The 25644-nt window shown below is 42.6% G+C and overlaps 1 protein-coding gene across 2 annotated transcripts; it reads right to left on the bottom strand.

The window, feature by feature from the left end:
• Nucleotides 1–405: 405 nt before the first annotated feature.
• Stx5 (syntaxin 5) lies at nt 406–25378 on the bottom strand. 2 transcript variants are annotated; one of them, XM_026407643.2, is made up of 11 exons: nt 25249–25378; nt 24322–24565; nt 22225–22295; nt 22001–22056; nt 21741–21811; nt 15982–16098; nt 15849–15905; nt 15603–15684; nt 15038–15141; nt 14757–14878; nt 406–1156 (listed from the first exon to the last, which is right to left on the bottom strand). In XM_026407643.2, the coding sequence occupies exons 2-11, from the start codon at nt 24544–24546 to the stop codon at nt 997–999; spliced, it is 1065 nt and encodes a 354-aa protein (XP_026263428.1). In that variant the 5' UTR covers nt 24547–24565; nt 25249–25378; the 3' UTR covers nt 406–996. The 2 variants fall into 2 exon arrangements, with proteins under 2 accessions (XP_026263428.1, XP_026263429.1); XM_026407644.2 differs by lacking the exon at nt 25249–25378 and adding an exon at nt 24703–24975.
• Nucleotides 25379–25644: the final 266 nt, after the last annotated feature.

The raw sequence follows: 25644 nt of genomic DNA, 5'->3' as shown, positions 1-25644 counted from the left end.
ATTGCGGGCAGGTCTCCATTCTTCGTGACTGTCTTGGATTTGATGAGGAGGTTGGAGAGAACCTCAGCTGAAATTGAGAAATTCTTCACTTCCCTTTTGCTTCTGGCAGTAGGCATAACTCCCTCTTATTCAGTTCCAGGAAGATTTAGGGGTCAACTGGTTGGAGGATGCAGATAAAACAGGTTCAAACAGTGCTTAAGTAGGCCACCAATCAGGGACCTACTCTGGGATCCAGCTTTCCCTTTCAAAAGGAAGTTTCCATGCTAATGAGGTGTTGGTTAGTCCCTGCCTGGAAACAGATGTGTGTACAAAGCCCCAAAGCTGCCCAGAGTTGGCGGTGGGGCCCCTTCAGAGCAAGCGCCCAAGCCCTTCGACGCTCCCACCCAGAAATGACAACAAGGCTAGTGAGGCTGACAGTCTTGCTGTAATTGAGAGGAAACGGGCTGTAGCGCATTTGGCAGATCGAGTCACCAGCAGCCAAAGTCAGGGGTTGTGCAGGCAGCTGAAGGGCTCAGGGCCCCCTGCCTCACATAATGGAGAGAGAAAGGAGGCCAAGTTCTAACCCAGATGGTAAGTTGGTCCCTGGGACAGTTTTGCTTCCTCTCCTCACTCTCAGGAAGGAAGGGAGGGGCATCATCTTCCCTTGCTGCCAATAGTTCCTTTCGGAGAGACTGGGGAGGGTTTATAAAAATCTCCTGGTGGAAAAAAACCTCCTCCTTCACCAGCCCCCAGATGGTCTCTACTCCCTTCCAGCCACTTCACAGCAGAATCCAAATCCAGAACCACGTGTTCCATGGGCCTGAGGGTAGTGAGGGGGAGTACGGGGTGGCCAGAGGCAAGGGGTGGGGGATCAGGGGCAGTGGCCATTCTTAGCAGTTCCAGGGAAACACAGGGCCTTTCTCCCAAGCACCCTGCATAGGCTCAGTGGCAGCACTGGCCACCTGCCCTTCTGGGAGGGTACCAAACCCTCATGGAGTGCCTCAGAGTGAAGAGGGTTCAGGCCAGGAAGACCACAAAGATGATGAAGAAGACAATGAGGATGAGGAAGATTTTGACCATAAGCCACCTGTTGGAGGTGACGGACTGGAAGTACTTGAGGATCTCTGAATGGGCAGCCTCAACATCCAGCTGGGCTCCTAGCACGTTCTCGTCGATCCTGGGAACAGGGCCGGGAGGGAAGGAAACAAAAGGACACCGGATTAAAGAGATGCTGTTGAAGTCTTATTTATTGACATGGAAAAGATGGTCACAATATGTAGAAATAAAAAATGTGTATGTTTGTTTATAGAAAAGGCTCGTGGGGCTGGGTCTGTGGCTCAGTGGTAGAGTGTCTGCCTGGCATGCATAAAGCCCTGGGTTCTATCCCAAGCACCACAAATATATAAATATACAACAGTGTCTCCTGCTTTGTGTAGGTACCTGTGAATAAATAAGCCAACAAAAATTTAAAAATAAAAAGTTGGTAAGGACTTTAACAAGTAGTAATATTTAAAAAAAAAAAAAAGTAAAAGAGAAAAGGCTCTTGTAGGGCAGTATTTCTTGGTTCTGATTTGAAGACCAGTTCTCCCACTTATTAGTTTACATCTCTAAATCATTTAACCTTAAATATCATTTTTCTTTATTTGCAAAATGAGAAATACAAATCCTTTCTCTCCTTAGACTTTATGCAATGAGTTGGTATGAAGTCCCCAACCCACATAAACCCCCAAAATATTAGATAAAATTTTTGCTAAAATTTTGCTGTATTTATTCATTTTTATCTAATAAACATGTACCTGGTTTTTGTTTTTTTATTTTCATAGTATTGGATATTGAAGCCAGGGGTGCTCTACCATTGAGCTACAACCCCAGCCCTTTTTATTTTGAGACAGGGTCTTGCTAAGTTGCTCGGGCTGGCCTCAAACTTGTGATCCTCCTGCTTCAGCCTCTCAAGCTGATAGGATTATAGGTGTGCGCCACAATCCCCAGGGCATGTACAGTATTTGCAATAAGGGGAAAAAGTTCAGACCATTATACTCAGGATATCCTCATTCCGAGTCAGAGAGGAGGAAAAACTTAAATGGTATAGACAGGAAGTCAGAAGATAAGAAAAGCTGTAGACAGGAGAACATTCTCTCCCAAGAATAGAGAAGTCCTCAGAGGAACAATTTCTTGAGAAATTATTGAGCAAAGCAAAAACACTTGGCAGCCGACCTGCATATGCAACCCTAAAACCAAAATATAATTAGGTACCAAACAACAATGTTTCAATTTACAGTGGGTAGTATTTATCATAGTGGTCCTATAAGATTATATTGTCTAGTGACATCATAGCTATTTGATTTTGCCTAAGGACAAATTTTAAATAAAATATCCCCTATCATTCAATGGTGCATGACAGAAAAAAACTCTGGCCTTTGCAAAGGAAGTCCCTGGGAACAAAGATTTTTGTGAGCTGTAAGTATGGATTGGGTGGGGTCTGGCAATCCAGTTGGAAAGTAAGAGGAATAGATGGCCAATGGCTCCAAGTCCAAGGTTTTAGGAAGACAGTCATAAGGACTGTGATTCCATTTTTATGTTGAAGAAGCTAACTAAGGTTTACTAGCTTCAGGACATAATTACATTTCTCAGTGTAGATATATTTGTTATACCAAATGAAGCTCTTCTTGGCAATTATGAATGGCTGTGCTTAACAAAAAAGGATAAACTTAATAAATGCAATCTGAGCTAGGTGTAGCGACACACATCTATAATCCCAGTGGCTTGGAAAGCTGAAACAGGACGATTGCAAATTCAAAGCCAGCTTCAGCAAAAAAGTGAGGTGTGTTAAGTGAGACCCTATCTCTAAATAAAATGCAAAGCAGAGCTGAGGATGTGGCTAAGTGGTCAAGTGCCCCTGAGTTCAATCTCTGGTACCCTGCTCCCCCTAAAAAAAGAATAAGGGAATCATGTTAAGAGGACACAGAAGCTGACCTGAAGCGGGGCTCCATAGGGTCAGATTTAGGAAACTTGATCATCATAAAAAAATAATGCTGAACTAGGAGCAGTGGTATAGGATTGTAATCCCAGGTACTCGGGAGGCTGAAGCAGGAAAATCACAAGTTTGAGGTCAGCCTCAGAAGCTTAGCAAGGACCCTTTCTCAAAAACAAGAAGCTGGGGATATAGCTAACTGGTAGAGTACTTCTGAATTAAATTCCCAGTACCAGAAAGAAAAAAATTATGCTAATGGATTAGAATATATTGAATAAAAACAAAAAACCCCTAACAATTCCATAGTGGTAACTTAAAAAAAGAGAAAGCTTTTTTATAGAAGTCAAATAATAAGTGTAGAAGAAATGATAGAAAATCACCATTTTACACAATCTAAAAAATGACAAGCAAGGATCACTGTGTGGTAGAAGCAAAACATTCACACCAATTCAAAGCATCACTCCACAGATACTTAAGTCTGATGGTCACCACTTTAAACATGTGACCAAACTGCATCACCAATAAAGTATTAACCCTCATCAGGTGAGTATCCACTAATGCAATCATCACATCAAAATTGGTCTTAATCTGATTATCTGGAAACACTGAACCAAAACCTTTTGTGATGTCACCAAAAAAAATACAAAAGGACATATAAAAATACAAAATAGACATAAGAATCAAACAGGTGTGAGTCTTGTCTGGGTTTTGATCTGAAGGAAAATAAACTAAAAACTTAAAAAAAAAAAAATCCAGTTGGGGAAATCCAAGTATGGACCAGGTATGAAGTGTTGGGAAACTACTGTTACTTTTATTTGTTATGTTAATGGCATTGTAACTGTTCAGAACATCTTTACTTTTAGCAAGGGGCATGTTGAAGAATCTGGGGATGAACTTTCATAATGTTTGCCCTATTCTCAAAGGATTCACTAGGGAGGAAAAGCAAATGAGAAAAAATTTTTACAACTGTACCTGAGGGAATAAAGGTCTTCATTAAACTATCCTCCCAACTTTTCTGTATTTGATATCTTTATTTACAAAAAAGAAAATGATCCAGTAACATTACATCGGGTAATTATGTTGAAAAAGCCACCTATTTTTTAGTTTCTCAAAAATTAAAAAATTCTCAGGTCTTACATACAGAGATTATAAATTGAGGCTTGGGAATCTACTCATTGAACTTCATATTAAATTAGTGATTTCTCAGGTGCTGGGGATATAGCTCAGTTGGCAAAGTGCTTGCCTCACATGCACAAAGCCCTGAGTTCAATCCCTAGCACTACCAAAAAAAAAAAAAAAAAAAAAAACCCAACCCCACAAATTAGTAGTTTCTAGTGGCTGGGGCTATGGCTGTGGTTCAGCAGTAGCGCACTTGCCTGGCATGTGTGAGGCACTGGGTTCGATTCTCAGCACCACATATTAATAAATAAGTAAAATAAAGATACTATTAACAATTTTAAAAAATTAGGTTTCTCAAGAAAGTGCTTAAGCCCAACACAGTAGTGCCCGTCTATAATTCCAGCTACTTCGGGAGGCTAAGGCAGGAGGATAAAAAGTTCAAGGTTAACCTAGGTAATGTAATGAGACCCTGTCTCAAAATAAAAAGTAAAAAAGGTTTGGGGTTGTAGCTCAGTGGTAGAGCACCCCTGGGTTCAATTTCCAGTACCTTAAACAAAACAAATGATGTCCTTGAGGAGATCAGAGGAAAAGGGATCCAGTTTATAAGTCTAGGATTTAGCTGAAAGAGGAGCTGGTAACAGATGAGAAGGCAGGGTACTGAGTGGGGTGGAAGTTTCCTTGAAACTAGTTTAGTCTTTCCTGGTCCCTTGGATTTTTTTGGAGTGGGGGATGGGAGAGTGGGGCTGGTACCAGGGATTGAACCCAGGGGCACTTAAGCACTGAGCCACATTCCCAGACCTTTTTTGAATTTTATTTAGACAAATCTGTGTGTGTGTGTGGGGGGGGGGATATCTTTCTGAGTTGTTTAGAGCCTCTCTTAAGTTGCTGAGGCTGACTTTGAACTGTCGCTTCTCCTGCCTCAGTCTCCCATGTTGCTGGGATCACAGGCATGTACTACCCATGCCAGCTTGAATTTGATGTTTTAAAAGCTATTATAGGGCTGGGGTTGTGGCTCAGTGGTAGAGCACTCACCTAGCACGTCCGAGGTCCTGGATTTGATTCCCAACACCACATTAAATAAATAAATAAATAAATAAATAAATAAGGGTATTGTGTCCAACTACAACTAAAAAATATATATCATTTTTTTAAAAGAGAGAAATTTTAATATTTATTTTTCAGTTTTCGGTGGACACAACATCTTTATTTTTTTATGTGGTGCTAAGGATCGAACCCAGCGCCCCACGCATGCCAGGCGAGCACGTTACCGGTAGCTTGAGCCACATCCCCACCCCTAAAAATTATATCTTAAAAAAAAAAAAAAAAGCTATTATATCGGCGTTCAGTAGTATACACCTGTAATACCAGGTACTTGGGAAGCTAGATAGGAGGGTCACAAGTTCAAAGGCAGCCTGAGCAACTGAGTGAGATCCTGTCTCAAAATAAAAAGCAGCTGGGCGAGTGTCACATGTCTTCGGCTCAGGAAGCTGAGACAGGAAGATTGCAAGTTCAAAGTCAGCCTCAGCAACTCAGCAAAGTCAGGCACTAAGCAACTCAGAGAGACCCTGTGTCTAAATCAAATACAAAATAGGGCTGGGGATGTGGCTCAGTGGCTGAGTGTCCCTGAGTTAAATTCCCTGTACCAAAAAATAAAAAGAAAAAATTAAAATAAAAAGCAAAAAGGGCTGGAGATATAGTTCAGTGGTAGAGCTCTGCTGGGCTCAATCCCCAGTATGGCAAAAATTAATAAAAACCATTAAAAAAAAAAAGTTTGGGCAGAGCACTAGAGAAAGAACATACAGATATTCTGCCCACAGAGACTGGGTGGGGTCAGGATGCTCCATGACCTTCTGACCTGCTTTTCTGAACTTGGGCAGGATATGTCCCAGAGTAGTCACCTGGCTTCCTGGCTTGCCCAAGACCCTGGGGCTGCCAGATAAGGCTTCTGCCAGTCTGTCATACTACATCAGAATGTTAGGAACCCTCTGCCACCCATTCTGAATTTACTTAATCCCACTGGAGTTTGAGGTATGCTTTGTTTTGGCAATCAAGACAGCAGAATACATAAACATGTAGGGCCTTGTCACTGTAGGATGATAGCCATAATTTTTCACCCAAACTGGGATGCTTTTGAAAATGTAATTACTCAAAAAAAAAAAATTATTACTCTAGGACAGCAAGTGTTAACTGCCCTGCACATAGGGAGATGTATATTCAGCTGCCAGTGGAGAGAAGGTTGAGGTATCCTTGATGATGGCTGCTCCAAGCCTGGTACCAGGAGGCATTTTCCAAAAGAGCATCTCCTTCCCCCTTGAGTCAGCTTTGTGAGAAGCATCTGTTCCCAGGGGCCCATGAGGGGAAAACAGGACCCAGCTGCAGAGGCAAGGCCTTTGTTTTGCTAGCTTTCATGACCTCAGCAGCCCAAGCCCGGAGACAGCCAGAAAGTGTACTCTATCTTGCAACAGACTCAGGGAGCCACCATGTTCCTGCAAACTGAGAGGCTCAGACACTAATCTCTCTCAGATCTCAGGATCTCTAAAAACTCTTTAATATACCCACTTTAGAAGTAAGCATGGGGATTGCATCGTCCCATGAGCATCTTGGTAGAGTCAGTAACAGAGCTGGGGAGCAAAAGCTTCCATAATTTTCCAGAACATTCTTCTGTAAAATTGTCTTGCTTCCCACCAATAATAAATATTTCTTTCAATGGTTTAAAAAAAAGATAAAAACAAAAAACAGCTTGGGGACAAATGGAAAAATCTGAACACTGCCTGGATATTAAATAATATTAGGAAATTGTTAATTTTCATGGATGTGGTAACAGCCTATGGTTTTTATCAAATTCATTCTCAGGAGAAGCTTGTTGAAGTATCTAGAGATAAAGTATCATGATACCTGCAGTCTCTCTGAAATGGTTCAGAAAAATAAAAGATAAGCAGCCAAATGTTAACAACTTTTGAATTTAGGTGCTAGATATATGTGTGTTTAATATGGTTATTTCAACTTTTTGGTGAATTTTAAATTTTTCATTAACAAAAAGCAACTAATTCCTTATTTTTAATTATGTATTTATTTTTTAAGAATTGCTAATGTCTTCATTAAAGAAACAATATGCCCAGGGCTGGGGGTATAGCTCAGTTGGTAGAGGGCTTGCCATGCATGTATAAGGCCCTGAGTTCAATCCCCAGCACCACAAAAAAGAAAAAGAAAAAAAAGAAACAATATGCCAAATGAAGGTGCTAAAAAATAAATTAGACCCAGTGTGACACATTTCAATAGAGAACAATGAAATTAATTCAATGCTTGTCCCTTAGTATGCTACAGATTCTGTCAAACTGTGCTTTTGCTCTCTTTATAAATAAAACCTAAACTAACTATATGGAAGCATTTGAAATTAATTAATTAATTTATTCATTCATTCATTCATTTACTTATTTATTTTTCAGTTTTCGGTGGACAGAACATCTTTATTTTATGGGGAGCTGAGGATCGAACCCAGCGCCCCGCGCATGCCAGGGGAGCACATTACCACTTGAGCCACATCCCCAGCCCAGAAGCATTTGAAATTAAAAAAAAAAATTAAAGCTCCCTTTCTCCCTACTTTCTTTCCACAAAAAGCAACTAATTCTTTTTCTTTTTCTTTTTGTGATGCTGGGGATTGAACCCAGGGCCTTATGCATGCGAAGCAAGCACTCTACCAACGGAGCTATGTGCCCAGCTCAAAAAGGACCTACTTCTGATTCATTTCTCCCACAGATATTTGCTCCATTCCTTGCTCACTCTGAAGCAAAGCTCCTCGAAAGAATTGTCTGTTTTTTCTAATTACTCTTTTGCTCTGTTCTTACTTTTTTCCTAATTGTTTTACCCCTTTATCAATCTAATCTATTTTGCTGAACTGGGGTTTGAACCCAGGGGCTCTATGTCCCAAAGTTACATCCCCTGCCCTTTTTATTTGAGACAGGTTCTCCCTAAGTGTCTGAGGCTGGCCTTGAATTTGAGATTCTTCTGCCTCAGTATCCTGAGTGACCAGGATTATAGGATTACAGGTGTGTACCACCGCTCCTGGCCTCTTTCTCTTTTTTCCTTTTGCCTTAGGGTAGACCAAGGAGAGTTTTACCAGTGAGTACACCTCTAGTCCTTTTTTTAATTTTTTTTTTTTTTTTTTTTTGGTACCAGGAATTGAACCCAGAGACACTTAACCACTGAGATACATCCCCAGAACTTTTTATTTTTTATTTTCAGACAGGGTCTCACTAAGTTGCTTAGGGCCTCATTAAATTGCTGAGGCTGACTTTGAATTTGTGATCACCCTGCCTCAGCCTCTTCTTCAGGTGTGTGCCCCCACACCCAGCTCATTCAGGTTTTTCATCCCATTCCTCCACTGAACCTGAATCAAAGTCATGAACATCTATATAGCTGAATCCAATGCCCTCTTCTTACTCTTCAAGGTTCTAATTCCAGTAATGGCTAGGTAGGTCCTACTGGCCAACGCATTCCACAAATAACAACTAGAAATATCACACAAAATGTAAAAATCAGCTACCCTAGTTCAGCCAAGTTAATTGCTTGCAAAAACAAAAGTCAACGTTCTTGGGAATCCGGATGTACCTCAGAGGTACAGCATTTACCTAACATGTGTGAGACCCTGGGTTCAAGCCCCAGAACCACACACACACAAAAAAAAGTCAACATTCTCTAGGGAAACAGAAATTCTATAATGTATCAATCATGACGTACAAAAAATTGGTAAACATACAGTGAAATAAGAAAGTGTGATCTGACCTATATTCAGAACAAGGCAAAGAGTATGACAAAACCTAGGATAGCTCATATATTGGAAATTAGCAAACAAGGATCTTAAAGTGGTTATTGTAACCTAGAGAAAAATGCTCGTAATGACTGAAACGTAGTAAATTTCAGCATATAAACACAAACTATAGATGGTTGGGGTTCCACCTCAGTGATAAAGTGCTTGCCTAGCAAGAGGCCCTGGGTACAAACCCTAACACCACACACACACACACACACACACACACACACACACACAAAGGAAGAAAGAACCATATGGCAATTTAAAACTGAAAAATGGGCTGGGGACATAGCTCAGTTGGTACAGTGCTTGCCTCACATGCACAAGGCCCTGGGTTTCATCCCCAGCACCACAAAAAACAAAAATAAAAACAAAAATCAACAACCCTGAAAAATATGATAGATGAAGTTAAAAATTCACAAGATAGGCTTAACAGCAGACTGAAGAGGACATTGGAAAGGAATAGACATATATATATATATAATAGAACATGTATATACACCTATGTATTCTCAGATAAAGATAATAGGAAGAGGTAGAAAAATGTAATGGCCAAATACTTCTAAAATTTGGTGAGAGACATAAATTCACAGATTTAAGAATCTCAGAGAACACTCCCCTCAAAAAAAAAAAAAAAAAACAGAATAAATACAAAAAAACCATGTCTACATGTATCATAGTCAACTGCTAAAAACCAAAGATAAGAGAGTACCCACAAGTCCTGGAATCCACCTCAGCACCATTTAAAAAAAAAAAAAAAAGCAAGTAAATACATTTTCAGATAAAAACAAACTGAAAGAATCTGTCACCAGCAGATTGTATTGCTGCAAAAGTGCTAAGGGAAGTGCTTCTTTCAAGTTAAAGGGAAGTCATGTCAAGGGTGACTTGGATATTTTTAGGAAAGAAGAAAGCACTGGAAACAGTAAAGAGAATAGCTTCCCCTCTTAGTTTCATTAAATACACTTACCTTTAAAATAAAAATTACAATAGTGTACTGTAAGATTTATATAAAAGTATGTAGATGTAACAAATATGATAATACATAGCTTAAAGATTAGAGAAAAGATGGCAAAGTTCTTTCATTTTATACAAAGTAACTCTGAAAAGCTAATGATGCATACTACAATCTCTAAAGCAAGCATTTTTAAAAAAAGTCAATAACAAATAGCTATAATACCAACAGATAAATTTAAATGGAGTTGAAAATGAATTTTAATCAGTTCCTGTCTGAGGCAGGAAGATCCTGTACTAAGTTCAATATCCTGTACTAAGTTCAAGTTCAAGGCCAGCCTCAGCAACTTAGAGAGACCCAGTCTCAAAATAAAAAGTAAAAAAGGCTGGGAATGTGGCTCAGTGGTAAAGTGTCCCTGGGTTCAATTCCTAGTGCCAAAAAAAAAAAAAAGTTAATGAACTAAATAAAACACTGATTAAATTCTCAGCTTCCATCTTGCTGGCCTGTCAGCAACATTTACCCAACTGACACTCTTTCCTTTACTCATTTTGTTGCCTCCTAGGACCATATTTATTTTTATTCTTCCTTCCCAGCTGGTCTCATTTTTAGTGTTCTCCCAGAATTAAGACTTGAATTAAAATATGGCCCAGGAACTCAGGGCTTCATTTTTCCTCTTTATAATGTACTCCTTATTCAGTTTCAAAGTCCAATTCTGTGATTAAAAACCTATAATTTCAGCTACTTGGGAGGCTGAGGCAGAAGATTTGCAAGATCCAGGCCACTTAAGAAGACCTTGTCTCAAAATAAAAGTAACAAAGTACCCCTGGGTTCAATATCCTGTACTGAGGAGGAAAAAAAAAATCCAATTCTGCCCACATTTCTTTCCAGCTCTCCATATAGCAATCAGTCTGTTAAATATCTCCACTTAAATGTCTAACGTATGGGCTGGAGATGTGGCTCAGCGGTAGCGCGCTCGCCTGGCATGCGTGCGGCCCGGGTTCGATCCTCAGCACCACATACCAACAAAGATGTTGTGTCCGCCGAGAACTAAAAAATAAATATTAAAAAAAAAAAAAAAAATGTCTAACGTATTGTTGGAGGTGTTGAACTTAAGGAGCTTATTTTCTCCTTAACACTTACTCCACCCAAGGTGGCCAGCTCTACTTTAAGTGAAGGCACTTGCTTGCTCAAGTCCAAAACCTGAATTATCATAAACTCCACCCTTCATTCTATTCTTTCTTTTTAATTTAAACTAGAGAGTTAACCCAGAAGCATTCTACCACTGAGCTATTTCCTCAATCCTTTGTTTTTTTTTTTAATTTTTGAAACAGGGTTTCACTAAGTTGCCAAGAATGGCATCAAACTTGTGAGCCTTCTGCCTCAGCCTGCACAGCTACTGGGATTATAGGTGTGGGCCACCATACCCAGTTCCACTTCTTTAATACTCTTTATTTAGCTCAGATAACCTTAAACTTTATATATAAATAACTATTCACCACCACCCCCACTGCTATCATGATCTTCTCCCTAAATTACTGAAAAGGCCTCTGCAATGATCTCCCTGCTTCTGTACTGTCCTAGAGACCTACAATGTTACCAAAAGATTAATTCTTTTTTTTTTTTTTAAGTACTGGAGATTGAATCCAGGGGTGCTTAACCACTGAGCCACATCCCTGGCCCTTTTCAGTTTTTTATCTGAGACAGGATCTCACCAAGTTGCTTAGGGCCTAGCTAAATTGCCTTCAAACTTGTAATCCTCCTGCCTCAGTCTCCCAAACTGCTGGGATTACACAGGAACATATCACCAAGCCCAGCTAATCCTCTTATGAGATTCAGCTAGGGGTGTAGCTCAGTGGTACAGTGTTTGCCTAGCCTGTGTAAGGACCTAAGTCTGATCCCTAGAACTGGGGATACACGGATACACACACACAGTCAAATCTTGTAACCTTTTTTTGTATCAGGTGCTTAACCACTGAGCCATATCCTCAGCCCCTTTTATTTTTTTATTTTGAGACAGAGTCTCACCAAGTTGCTTAGGGTGTCTCCCTAAATTGCTGAGACTGGTCTTGAACTTGCAATCTTCCTGTTTTAGCCTCCTGATTTGCTGGCGTATGCCACCATACCTGGCAGTAATAATGTTATTGTTAGATTTTAGGCGTTTCCCAAATGCTCATGTGTAAGGCAATGCAAGAAGGCTTACCGGTGAAATGATTAGCTTATGAGAGCCTTAACCTAATCAGTGCATCAATACACTGATAGGGATTAACTGTCTGGTAACTACAGGGCAGGTAACGGTGTAGCTAGAGCTGGGTCATTGGGGGCATGCCTTTGGTTTTGTACTTTATTTGTGGTGAGGGAATCTCTCTCTGCATCTCTTTTTGCTTCCTGGTGCCATATTCCCAACTGCTTTCCTCTATCACACACTTCTGCCATGATATTCTGCTTTACTTCAGGTCCTGAGGAACAGAGTAGGTCTATGGAATAAGACCTCTGAAACCATTAGACCCAAATAAACTTTTCCTCCTCTAAAATTGTTTGTGTCAGGTCTTTTGGTTGCACCAATGAAAAATGTGACTAAAACAGAAATTTGTACCAGGAATGGGTCTGCTGCTGTAAGTACCCGAACCATGTGATTCAGAAGCTTTTTGGAATTTGTATGAGGAAAATTTGGAAAGTCTAGTAATGAAAAGCTTTAGAATGTTGTAAGTGGAATTACCCATTAAGGGAGCTCAGAAAACCAGAATGCCAATAGGATTGCAGACAGTTATGACTGGGCTCATGAGATCTGAGGAAAAGGAGAATTCTATTGGAAATTGACTAGAGGCCATTCATGTGCTGTTTATCTTTTGCCCATGTCCTGAGACTTTCTGTGACACTGAATTTAATGGTGATGGACTAAATAATCTGTCAGAAGGAATTTTTAGGCAGCACAGCATTCAGTTGGTGGTATGGGCATTGCTGGCAGCAGTTTATTGTGATAATTAGGAATAGAAAGCAAAAATGCATGGAGATGTGAGAAGGAAACCAAAGCTGCAGTGGAGACCCTTGAGATTAAGAAATGCCAGTACCATGGAATGTCTGCCTAAGAAAGCTGAGAAAGAGGCCACGTAAGCTGCCACCACCAAAGCCACAGGCACAGAGCTATACAAACCCTTTGCAGAGAATATCAAGATGCTATGTGCCCCAGAAAAAGGACACAGAACTATAGGATTTATTTGCCCACCCGAATTTTGGCCTGCTTTGGCCCGATCCCTCCTTTGTATGTCCCTATTTCTCCTTTTCTCCCTTTTGGAATGGAAATGTTTACTCTGTGCCTTCATATTGGATATATATAACTTACTTTTGATTTTTTTTTGTTGTTGTTGTTCCTAGAATTGAACCTAGAGGTGCTTTACCATTGAGCCACATCCAAGCCCCCCCCCCCTTTTTTTTTTTACTTTGAGACAGGGCCCTGCTAAGTTGCTGAGGCTGGTCTCAAACTTGCGATCTTCTTGCCAGAGCCTCTCTGGGATTATAGGCCTGTGCCACCACACCAAACTTGGCTTTTGATTTTTATGGGGACTCACACTGAGAGTTTGCCTTGAGTCTCAGAGGAGACTTTGGACTTGTACTTTTAGGAAATCCTGGAACTTTTGACACCATGAGGACTCTTGAAAATGGACTAAATGCATTATGCATGTGAAGCAGGCATGAGCTTTTGGGAGCCAAGGGTGGAATGTTACGGTTAGATTTTTTAGGTGTTCCTCAAAAGCTCATGTATAAGAAAATGCAAAGTTTACAGATGAAATGATTCAGTTAGGAGAACATTAATCAGTGCATGAATCCACTGACAGGGATTAACTGGGTGGTAACTGTAGATCAGGCAGGTATGACTGGAGGAGGTGAATCATTGGGGGCAGGGTGCCTTTGGGGTATATATTTTGTCTGTGGTGAGGGAATCTCTATCACTCTATCTCTGGTTCCTGGTGCCATGTTCTCAGCTTCTTTCCTTCACCATACACTTCAGACCTGATATTCTCCTTCACCTCAAGCCCTGAGGAACAGAATAGGTCTTTGGAATAAGACCTCTGAAACCATTAGACCCAAATAAACTTTTCCTCCTCTAAAATTGTTTTAGTTAAAAAGTTAACTAAAACAAATATCCTATCTTCTTCCGAGTGGCCTTCCCTGCCACTCAATCTATGATGTACCCAGTCAGTGGCCTTCTTTTTTATTGTATTTTACTTATTTCTTTTTTGTGGTAGGGTCTCACTATGTTACCTAGCCTACTCTCAAACTCTTGGGTTCAGGGATCTTCCTTTTGCCTCAATCTCCAGAGTAGCTGGGATTATCAGTGAGCACCACCACACCCAGCTCTCAATCACTTTTCTATCTTTCTTTCTTTTTCTTTTTAAATTTGAGACACTAAGCTATTTAGGGCCACACCAGATTGCTGAGGCTGGATTTGAACTCAAGATCCTCCTGTTTGAGTTCAAATCCTCCTGCTTCGGCCTCCCAAACCACTGAGATTACAGGCATGCAATGAGATTACAGCTCTCAAGTCACTTTTCTTAAGCTATCATCCCACTTAAGTCTCTGTATAGCCCTTATTACTATAGTACCTGAAATTTGCTTGCTTTTAAGTTTTTTAGCAGCTATCCATACCCACTCTATCAAATTCCATATAGACACTAGAGAGAGAGCTTCATGCTATAGAGTCTTCACTATACAGGGATTCCTCACTGTAGACCTAGCACCTAGACTAGTACCTGACATGGAACAGGTGCTCAACGAATACTTAATGAGTGAGCGGAAGCAGGTGACCTGGGCCTTATGTGCTGGCAGATTCCACTCTGCTCTTCCAAAGGACATCAAACTGGGTACTTCAAGATGCCAATCCACAGGAAAAAGAAGGCTCCTCTATGTGGGATAAGCCAGTGCCTCACCTCTGAATGGTTTCCTCCTGTTCCTTAACCATGTGTGCCAACTGCTGAAAGATGGAGCCCAGCTCAACAATTGTAGACTCTATGTTCTGCATGGTATCTGCCCGACTCTGGATATAGGAATCCTTTAGGGGAGGAAGAGAGCAAATTGGCAGTATGAGCTTCTTCAAGGGAAGAGTCTTTAGGACTTTCCCAGCTTGCCATTCCACCCATGGCACGCTCCACTGTCTTGGGACCCACAGAGAACAGAAGAGCTCATCCTCTTCAATTTAGAGCCTGAGTACCTGCTCATCAATGAGCTGTAGTTGCTGGCTGGTCCGGGAATCCATCATGTCAATGGCTACATCCCTGGAGGCACGAGACTCTGCCCCCAAAACCACAGGACCCCCTGCAGAAGAAAGAGGACATGGCACATCTTAATAGTTAAAGGCAGGTTCAAAGCCCACATGCTCTGGATTTGAATCCCAGCTCTGGCACTTACTAGCCTTGTGACCCTGGACAGATCATTTAACCTCTCTGAGCCTCAGTTTCCTCACCTGTAAAATGGGGATAATAATAGTTGCTTTTTCAAAGGGTGGTTGTGACAATTAAATGAGAGAATTCGAATAAGTGCATAAAACATTTAGATACTCTAATTCAATCTCAAAATGATTGAATTCACCCCCAACAGAGAGAATGTGGAAGACTAATTGTGGATAATGAATTCCCATAATCAGGTCTGACATCTGAGAAATGCCTACCAAATTCCTGGCCCCTCCATTCTCCTATCCAATACCTGTCTCTAGATGCCATGACAGCCACAGTAACCAAGAGTAACCACCAGGGCTTCCCATATTGCCTGTGACTTACCCAGGTGGTTGGGGGCAAGGGGCAGGGCTGACACAGGCGCCCGGGAGAACTGTTCCCGCCGGCTCCTCTGCTGCTTCAGATTCTGGGGTTAGGGAAAAAAATGCAAAGGTCCTGATGCCTCTGTAAGTGAGTATATTAAAGAGATCCCTCTTCTTAGCCCCATGACCCTGTGGAACTTGTCCCTTTTCCATTTTCTCTTGGGCCCTTACTCCCATATTTCTATCCCTTTTTTCAGATTCCTCTCACCTCTGTCCTCACTTCTAAAACTGATTTGAAGTCATTGGACATGGAAGCCAGTTTTGACTAGAAGAAAAGGAGAAAGAATCAAGCAAAGAAAATCCAGTTTTCTCACTCCCTCCCTCCATCCCCAAGGTCCCACCTGCAAGGAGACCACAATGGTGTTGGAATGGGTCTGCAGGTGCCGGCCACTCTGGCTGCCCTTGGCCTTCACAAAATCCTGAAGTTGAGCGATTTGTTTGTTGAGGCTATTGATGTCCTGGTAAAAGAGCCCATAGAAAAACCGAGTATTAACCAAGGAGTCCTCAGCCAGCGTCTCTATCCATGGCCATCTCTAGCAGGGAAGGCAGGATGAAAGTTACTAGCAGGAGTGAGTGTCCCAGACAGTCAGATCAGAAGGGCTTGCTAGAATTTTCCAAGCTCTTGTGTTTGCTCTGTCTCAGTACCTGCAGAGAAGAGCCAAAAAAAGGCAAAGTAGGGCCTCATCCATTTATGGGTGACTGATTCTCATTTACCCCTCCACTTATGTCCTGCTCCACCCTATGAGGCTACAAAACCATTTCACAGGACAAATCTTAGACCCAGAGCATGCTGTCCAACAAAGCACCTGTACAATATTCAGGAAAAGGGAGGACTTGAAGGAACCAAAGTTTTCCAGAGCAATCAACAAAATGATTTTTACACAAATAATTTGTAATATTACATCAAGAGTAAAACTGTGAATTGTCCAAGGTCACACACAGTGAGTTAGTAGCAGAGCCATGCTTTCTACACCAGTGTGTCAACTGCTCCCCAAACCAGCCTGCCAAGGGACAAGTGAGACAAAGAAAATGGAGGTGGCAGCCAGCAAGTGACCAAGAAAGCTTGTCCCAATATAGCTATAGCCAGGGTGAGAAAAGAAAAGAGGCAGCCTAGGGATGTAGAAGCTCAGTGGTAGAGTACTTCCTGAGCATGTGCTAGCATCTGGGTTCCATCCCCATAAGGAAATGGTGGGGAGAGGAGGTGTCAAGAATAAATAGTGAATATAAGAAATAGGCCAGAGTACCAGGCATGGTGGCTGAGGCAGGAGGATCATGAATTCAAAGCCAGCCTCAACAACTTGAGGCCCTATCTCAAAAATTTCTTAAAAAATGGGCATGGGGAGGGGCTGGAGATGTGGCTCAGCGGTAGCGCGCTTGCCTGGCATGCGTGCCGCCCGGGTTCGATCCTCAGCACCACATACCAACAAAGATGTTGTGTCTGCCAAGAACTAAAAAATAAATAATTAAAAATTCTCTCTCTCTCTCTCTCTCCTCTCTCACTCTCTCTTTAAAAAAAAAAAAAAAAATGGGCATGGGGATGTGGCTCAAGCAGTAGCGTGCTCGCCTGGCATGCGTGCGGCCCGGGTTCCATCCTCAGCACCACATATAAACAAAGATGTTGTGTCCGCCGAAAACTAAAAAATAAATATAAAAAGAAAAAAAGGGTTGGGGATGTGGTTCAGCAGTGAAGCATCCTTGGGTCCAATCTCTGGAACCAAAATAAATGAATCAATAAATAGGCTAGAGCTAGACACAGTAGCACAGGACTAGAAAGAAAAGTTCTGAATTTTTCTCTTGGATATTGTAGAAGGTCTTAGATGCAACACCAGAATCCATGTAACAAGTTTAGGTAAGAAAGAAAGAGGGCTGGGGATATAGCTCAGTGGTTCAATGTTTGCCTTAGGTTCGATAATACTCAGTCAGTACTGCCAAAAAAAAAAGAGAGAGAGCAAGAGAACAGAGTGCTGGAATGCACAGCTACTTAGGAAGCTGAGGCAGGAGGGTTGCAAATTTTCTCCCTGACAAAATCTCCCCTAGGGTTCTGGCTTTAAAAAGGCACCACTGCCCACAACGGCACCCAAGTGAGAAGCGCCTAATCACATACTCACATCTCCTTAGCCCAGCTATTTGCTACCATACAAATGTAATCTACTGAGTGCTTACTGTGTACTTAGTACTCTATTAAACATTATGATTGAGCTGGAGATGTAGCTAGCTCAGTGAGAGAGTGCTTAGCCATGTGTGAGGCCCTGAGTTTGATGTTTAGCACCAAATGACACTGAAACACAAAACTCCATAATTGCTTTGTATTTGTTTACAGTGTGCCATGTAACATGCTGAGAATGTTATAATTTTATCTCTGTCCTTAAATTTAACAAAGAAAATTCTTTTACTTAACAGGTTTTTTTTTTTTTTTTCTAAAGAGAGAGTGAGAGAGAGAGGGCGACAGAGAGAGAGAGAATTTTAATTTTTTTTTTTTTCTTAGTTCTCGGCGGACACAACATCTTTGTTTGCATGTGGTGCTGAGGATGGAACCCGGGCTGCACGCACGCTAGGCTAGCGCGCTACCGCTTGAGCCACATCCCCAGCCCCAACTTAACAGGTTTTAATTTGCCCTCAAAAGCTATTCTTGGGGGGGGGGAGCTACTCTTGGGCTGGGATTGTGGCTCAGTGGTAGAGTGCTTGCCTAGCATGTGTGAGGCACTGGGTCTGATTCTCAGCACCACATATAAATAAATAAAAGTCCATCAACAACTAAAAAATATTTAATAAAAAAAAAAAGTTATTCTTGGCAGGGCACGGGGGCGCATGGGCGCATGACTATAATCCCAGCAGCTCGGGAGGCTAAGGCAGGGGAATCATGAGTTCAAAGCTAACCTCAGCAAAAACCCAGGCTCTCAGCATCTCAGCACTCAGTGAAACACTGTCTCTAAATAAAGTACAAAACAGAGCTGGGAATATGGCTCTAGCGCCCCTGAGTTCAATCCCCAGTACCAAAAAAAAAAAAAAAAAAAAAAAGAAAACAGCCATTCTCTCCTTTCTTTTTCATTTTTGGTAAGTGGCACCACTATTCACCAGATGCTCGGACCAAAAACCTAAAACCTATTCTTTTTTTTTTTTTTTTTTTTAAAGAAAGAGAAGAGAAGAGAGAAAGAATATCTTTTTTTTTATAGATGGACACAACACAATGCCTTTATTTTCATGTGGTGCTGAGAATCGAACCCGGGTCCCGCCAGTGCTAGGCGAGCTCTCTATTGCTGAGCCACAATCCCTGCCCCAAAAGCTATTCTTAATTCATCTCTTCCTTTAAATCTATAGGGAGCCTATTAGGAACTCACAAAGAACCCAAACAATGCCAAGCATAGTGGTACATGCCTATAATCCCAGCAACTTGGGAAGCTAAGGTAGGAGAATCTCAGGTTCAAGACCAGCCTCAGCACCTTAGTAAGACACTTTCTCAAAATAAAAATAAATGAATGAATCTATGGAGCTGGGGGTGTGGCTCAGTGGTAGAGCACTCGCCTGGTATGTATGAGGCACTGGGTTCGATCCTCGGCACTACATATAAATAAAGATATTGTGTCCACCTAAAACTAAAAAATCTTAAAAATAAATAAATAAAAATAAATGTATGGTTCCAATATTCACTCCGAATCTGTCCACATTTCTACTTCTTTACTGCAGCCACCCTAGTCTAAACTATCTTCCTTTCCTTTCTAAAAAATCTCCAAGAGACTCCTAAGTGACAGTCCTTTTTCTAGTTTACCTTCCTGAAAAACAATCCCTATACAGTGTCCACTCATCTTCTTTTTTTTTAAATTTTAATATTCTATTTTTTAGTTTTCGGCGGACACAACATCTTTGTATGTGGTACTGAGGATCAAACCCAGGCCGCATGCATGCCAGGTGAGCGTGCTACCGCTTGAGCCACATCTCCAGCCCCTGGCCACTCATCTTCTAAACTAAAACTCAAGGGTTGGTGGTATAGCACAGTGCTAAGGCATTTGTCTGCAATCCCTAGTACCAAAAAAACAAACAAAACCAAAAATACCAATCTCCCAGGAGCTTACCACTAAATTTAGAATACAACCCATCTCCTTAGTTGGCTTGTACAGGCTCTCTGGTCTAGCCCCTGCCACCATCTAGTCTCCTCACCTGCTGGGCTGTAGCCACACTCTGGACCTTTTCCCTTTGTGCCTCAAGGTTACCCACACTTTGGATCTTTTCCCTTTGCTGTTCCCACTTTACAAACTACATTCCCACTTTCTGGAATATGCTCCCACCAGATCTTTGGATGAACTTTCCTTCATATTTGGGTCTAAATGTCCCTTCTTCAGCCAGACTAGCCTATAGGAATCCCCCTAGGTACAGTAGTCATAGCCCTGAAAGTCACTCAAATATGTTAGTAATTAAAGAAAACAAATGAACCTTAAAGAGGACTGTGAGGTAGGCATCATCATCATCTCCTCCTTACTGATAAGGGAACTAAAGCTCAGAGAAGTTAGGAGATACCCAAGTCACAATCTAAACTGTAGACTTATTTGAATTCAAGCCCTTCTAAACCTAGTAGGCTGCTTCTTAAATGCATAAACAATAAAACCCCAATAGTTAGAGGAACTCTCTTTTTTCCACCAGCATGGTATCTCTTGAATAGGTATGCCCTTTGGCCTCTGTCATCATCATCCTCATCTTTATTCAGGACAATCAAAGCAGCCTCCTTCCTAGTCTCTGCCCTGTCCATGTTCCAAGTCAGACTCCACTTGTAGCCCACAGCATTCAAGATGATTCCACAGCCCTTAGCATAGCACACATTATTCTTCATAAGAAGTCACCAAACTATCTTTCCAGTCTCCTGCGAATCACTTATTCAATCAGTGCCTACTAGATGCTAGACACTTATAAGCCCTTGGGGTACATCTGTGAACAAGAAAAAAAAAAAACCTGGTATTGTGGTGTTCATGTATCTTTTCTCTCTTTTTATTGAGGTGGAATGTGGGAAAGGAGGAGGGAGGAAGGAATAAATCATAAATAAAAATAAGCTAATTATAGAGAACATTAGAAAGTTCAAATATTATGAAAAAAGAAATAGAGCAGAGTAAGGAGGATAGGAGTTTGGGCTGATGGAGCATTAAACACCACGATTGCCAAGTGTGGTAGCACATGCCTATAATCCCAGCAACTCAGGAGACTGAGGCAGGAGGATCAAAAGTTCAAAGCCAGTCTCAGCAACTTAGCACGACTCTGTCTCAAAATTGAAAAAAAAAAAAAAGGGAGATGGGGTGGGACGGGGATGTGGCTCAGTGGTTAAGCACCCCTGGGTTCAATTCCAAGAACCAAAGGGGGAGGAGGGACCACACTATGATTGGGATAGGCCTCCCTGAGCAGGTGACATCTGAGACTTGTTTTTTTTTTTTTTTTTTTTTTTTTTTACAGTATTGGGAATGGAACCCCAAGTCTCACACATGCCAGGCAAGCTCTCTACCTCTGAGCTATATCTCCAGCCCAGACTTTTCCTTTTATTAGCCACACCTCTGCATAGCTTCATCTTCCTGGATGGAATGTCCTCCTACTACCTTTACACCAGCCTTGAATTCAGCTCAGATTTCACCCTCTAGTCTAACAATCTTTCCCAGTACCCCCTACTGTGTCAATCATCTTTTTGTAAGATCTTTTCTTTATCATTCATTCCTACTCACTGTAAGTATAGATCATGGAGCTGGATCACTCTTTTGTGTAGTAAGTCCTTGAAAGTAAGAACTTTGCCTCATGTCTGTGTCACCAGAGCCTAGTATAGTGCCTGGTAGATAATCAGTAAGCATCTACTGACTAAATGGGAGAACAGATGTTTAGGGCTGGCTCTAGAAACTTGCTCTGGGCCTCTATGTCAATGGAAAATGATGAAAGTGATCTAATTAGAATGCTGGCTCGGGCTGGGGATGTGGCTCAAGCGGTAGCGCGCTCGCCTGGCATGCGTGCGGCCCGGGTTCAATCCTCCAGCACCACATACAAACAAAGATGTTGTGTCCGCCAATAACTAATAAATAAATAAATATTTTTTAAAAAAATAGAATGCTGGCTCTCCTGATAACTAGCAGCTCACCTGTTTGATGATATATGTTAGCTCTTCAATTTCCACTGCTTTATCATCAAAAAGGGACTTGCGCTTTGCCACTGCAGAGACAACAGGAAATTACAACAGATGAGTTAAAAGGCTGGAGATTAGCTTATTGGCAGAGCACATGCAAGACACTGGGTTCAATCCCTAGCACCACAAAGCCCACAAACACAGAAAAAGACAAAGCTCAGGGAGCACCCACTCTGGTTCACTGTCCCACCTCTGAAAGATCCCAAAACACTTACAGATTGTCAGCTTCTCCAGCTTGGCAAATGTGTTGCTGAGGTCTTTCCCAATGCGCCTGCAAACAATCACTAGTGAGAACACCGTGGAAAAGGCAGGAAATAGGCTATTTCCACATTAGTTCTAACAAAACCAATCCCAGCCCTCATGGCCAAGTGACCAGTCTGCATGCTTACGTCTTCCTTGGACATTATATCACCCCACCACAAATCTTATCTCAACTCACTTGGCCATGAGGGTAAATTCACTGCGCTGTCGGGCAGCACGCAGAGCCGGCTTATTTGTTTGGATTCCATTCTGAAAAGCAATGCCAAGAGGTGACAACTTAGCTCCCCACTACATATTTGCAGCTTTCACTGTTCACATGTCCAATAAACTCTTTCTAGTACTAGAGGTATCTGCCATCAGATAATTCATATTTATCAGTGGCATTTTAGCCGAAAAGAAGACAAGTAGACCTGGGTTCAAATGCTGACTTCACCACTTAGGAACTGAAAGATTTATGGTAAGTTACTTATTTTGAATCTCTATTTCCTCTTCTACAAAATAAAGACAACCTAACTACCTCTTATTACTATTAAGATTAGTTAACATAAGGGCCATAAAGTACTATAGCCAACTATCTAATACATTGTAAACATTAAAAAAATTTGGGAGAGGGCTGGGGATGTGGCTCAAGTGGTAGCGCGCTCGTCTGGCATGCGTGTGGCCCAGGTTCGATCCTCAGCACCACATACAAACAGTTGTGTCTGCCGAAAACTAAAAAGAATAAAAATAAAAATATAAAAAAAAATTTGGGAGAGAGTAAGAAAGCTAAAAGCTATGAATGAAAGTCAACATGAAACACTGTCAAAGACCCATTCTGTTAATTGGGTCAATAAATGGAAAGGGAACAGAAACTACTAGCAAAATAGTGACAGCAACATTTTATGAGTCACCAAGTGCTCATGCTGCACCTGATACTTCAGATATTAAAATCAGTTTGTTATTGGAAAAAAAATTGCCTAGGGCTGGGGATGTGGCTCAAGAGGTAGCATGCTCGCCTGGCGTGCGTGCAGCCCGGGTTCAATCCTCAGCACCACATACAAACAAAGATGTAGTGTCCGCCAAGAACTAAGAAAAAATAAATATTAAAATTCTCTCTCTCACTCCTCTTAAAAAAAAAAAAAGAAAAAGAAAAAGAAATAGGCCTTGATAGTGCCCATTAATATTTGAAAAAAAAAATTGGTTAGTACAGCCACTCTAACCTTGGAATCAGGGAATCAATGAGGAAACTAGAAAGTTCCTAGAGATCACAAAATTCTTGGAGAACAATTGTTAACAAAAGCTGAAATTTAAAAGTATTTTAAAATACAGTTACTCAGGCTGGGCACAGTGGGTTATGCCTGTAATCCCAGCAACTCAGGAAGCTGAGGCAAGAGGATCACAATTTCCAGGCCAGCCTCAGCAACTTAGTGAGGTCGTAAGCAACTCAAAATAAAAAACAAAAAGGGCTGGGGATGTAGCTCTTTGGTAAAGCACCTGTGGATTCAATCCCCAGTACCAAAAATTTTAACAAGTTACTCAGGACTCACTTGGATTCACAAAGTCTTTACTGAAACAAAACTCTAGCTGGACAAGGTAGCACATGCCAATTAGTAATTCCCAATTACTATAATCCTGGCTACTCCAGAAGCTGAGGCAGGAGGATCATGAGTTCAAGGGCAGCCCCAGAAACTTAGAGACCCTGTCTCAAAATAAAATTCAAAAAGGGGGAGGGATGTAACTGAATAGCAGAGTGTGTTCCTGGCATGTACAAGGCCCTGGGTTCAATCACCAGTAACACCAACAAAACAAAACCCTCCAAAGTGATTTTGGTAAAAAATTACTGATCTAAAAGACTTCTTTCCTTTCCCTGACCCTCTACTATACACATAGAAAAACTGAGGCCCAATTGGATTAACTAGGTTCCCCATGGTGGCAGAGCAAACTTGTGTAGTACACTAGAATTAGAATCCAAGGTGCATGTGTCTCAACTGAAAGCTCTTTCTAGAACTTGTTCATTATTCAAATACCTTAGTCACCTTTATCCGAGGTATTCCTTCTAGAATAACAATCCTACTCTCTAGGGAATTCCTTACCAATTAAAAAAAAAAAAAAAAAAAAAAAAGTCTGGGTCCTGGCCTCCCATTAACAAGTCCACTTTTTGTGGCTTAGTAGGTCCTATGGACCCTATCCAACCTGTCAGTATCAGGCTTCCCCAAAAATTATTTCACTTAAAAGTGCTGGAATATACCCCCAACCAGGTTTAGTAGGGCTCATTCTTGCCTTTCCCACTCCTTACCTGACGGCTCTGCAGCGACTTGCAGGCAGACAGGAACTCCTGTGTCCGATCCCGGCAGGACATGGTGTCGGGAAGGGGAGGGACCAGGACCACTGGAGGGGGCAGAGGGGCGATGTCGCTGCTGCTACTGCCAGCAGTTGCAGGGGACAGGACCTGTGTCTTTGAGAGACCCAGGTAGACACCCTGATCCGTGTTCTTAGACCCGTAGCGTTTCCGCGGGATCATTGAGTCGCATAACCTCGGACTGTCGTGAAGGGGAGAGTGTCATTCCCCAGGAAGCCTCCTTCCCCACAAATCCCCCCTCAACTAGCAAATTCTCTGGCCCTTCCTGCATTTGGCAGTCTTTCGTGCCCAAGGCCACCCGCGGATCCTGGGACCTGCCTGCTGTGGGAAAGGGCCCGTTTCCTCCTGGCCCAAGGCGAACCCTCTCAAGACTCTTCTACCAACTTGGCTCAAGAGGCCAGAGAGCGGGCCGAGGTCCTGAAGCCGAGGGAAAGCCAGAGCCCGGTCCCGTGGCACCAAGGCTCCAGCCTGGCCTGTGCAACTGTCCCGGGAGCTAACGGGGCCCTCTCCTATCCGCGATTTCCTTCAACCCCTCACAGGGGGAAACCGCGAAGGACCCCCGAGAGCGGACACACTTCGGTGGGCGGAGGGGGAAACCTCTAGATGTTTATTTGAAACAGGAAGTCCCACCCCCTCCAAAGTTCCGCCTTCTGGAAGACTGCAACCCCTGATTAGCTAATGCCGACGTCGTTCTCCACAGGGCTTTCCTGGTTGGACGGCGACGTATTCGCTCACCAGGAGCCCGGCCGGCAGGACTTGCCCGCTTGCCCCCGGTTCCCTTCCCCCCCTGCCCGTCGCCGCCCCCGTGAAGCCACTGTCCCGGAGCTGACACGGCGGCCAAGCCCCTCTTAGAGCAGGTCCTACCTCCTTCCTACCACCTGCCGCCGCCGTCGCCACTGCCACAACCTCTTCGGCCGTCACCGCCTCCTCCCGGGGCGCTGGAGCCGCCGAAACCCGACCAAAGACTAGGAGCCGCCACGTCACCTACACGTAACCCCACCCCCGTGACGAAGGGCTACGCCACGCCTTTCCCAGCCCGGCGACCCGGGACACGCCCCCTGCCGACGCAAGCGCGACTCCACCCTCCCATTGGCTAGGCCGCCTCCGTGACCCCACCCCTGAGGAGTGAGAGTGGACCCCCCCGGGGGGGGGGGCCTGAGCCAGCCTCAGGGGAGGAGCCTTAAAGAGCCCAAAGCCCGCAGAGCCGGTTGTAGAGGCACCAGTGCTTGGGCAGGCCCACATTAGAAATTTTATTCTCTG

The sequence above is a fragment of the Urocitellus parryii genome, chromosome 4 (genome assembly GCF_045843805.1).
Source record: "Urocitellus parryii isolate mUroPar1 chromosome 4, mUroPar1.hap1, whole genome shotgun sequence".
NCBI classification, from domain to species: Eukaryota; Metazoa; Chordata; class Mammalia; order Rodentia; family Sciuridae; genus Urocitellus; species Urocitellus parryii.
This window is presented reverse-complemented; position numbering and strand designations above follow the sequence as displayed.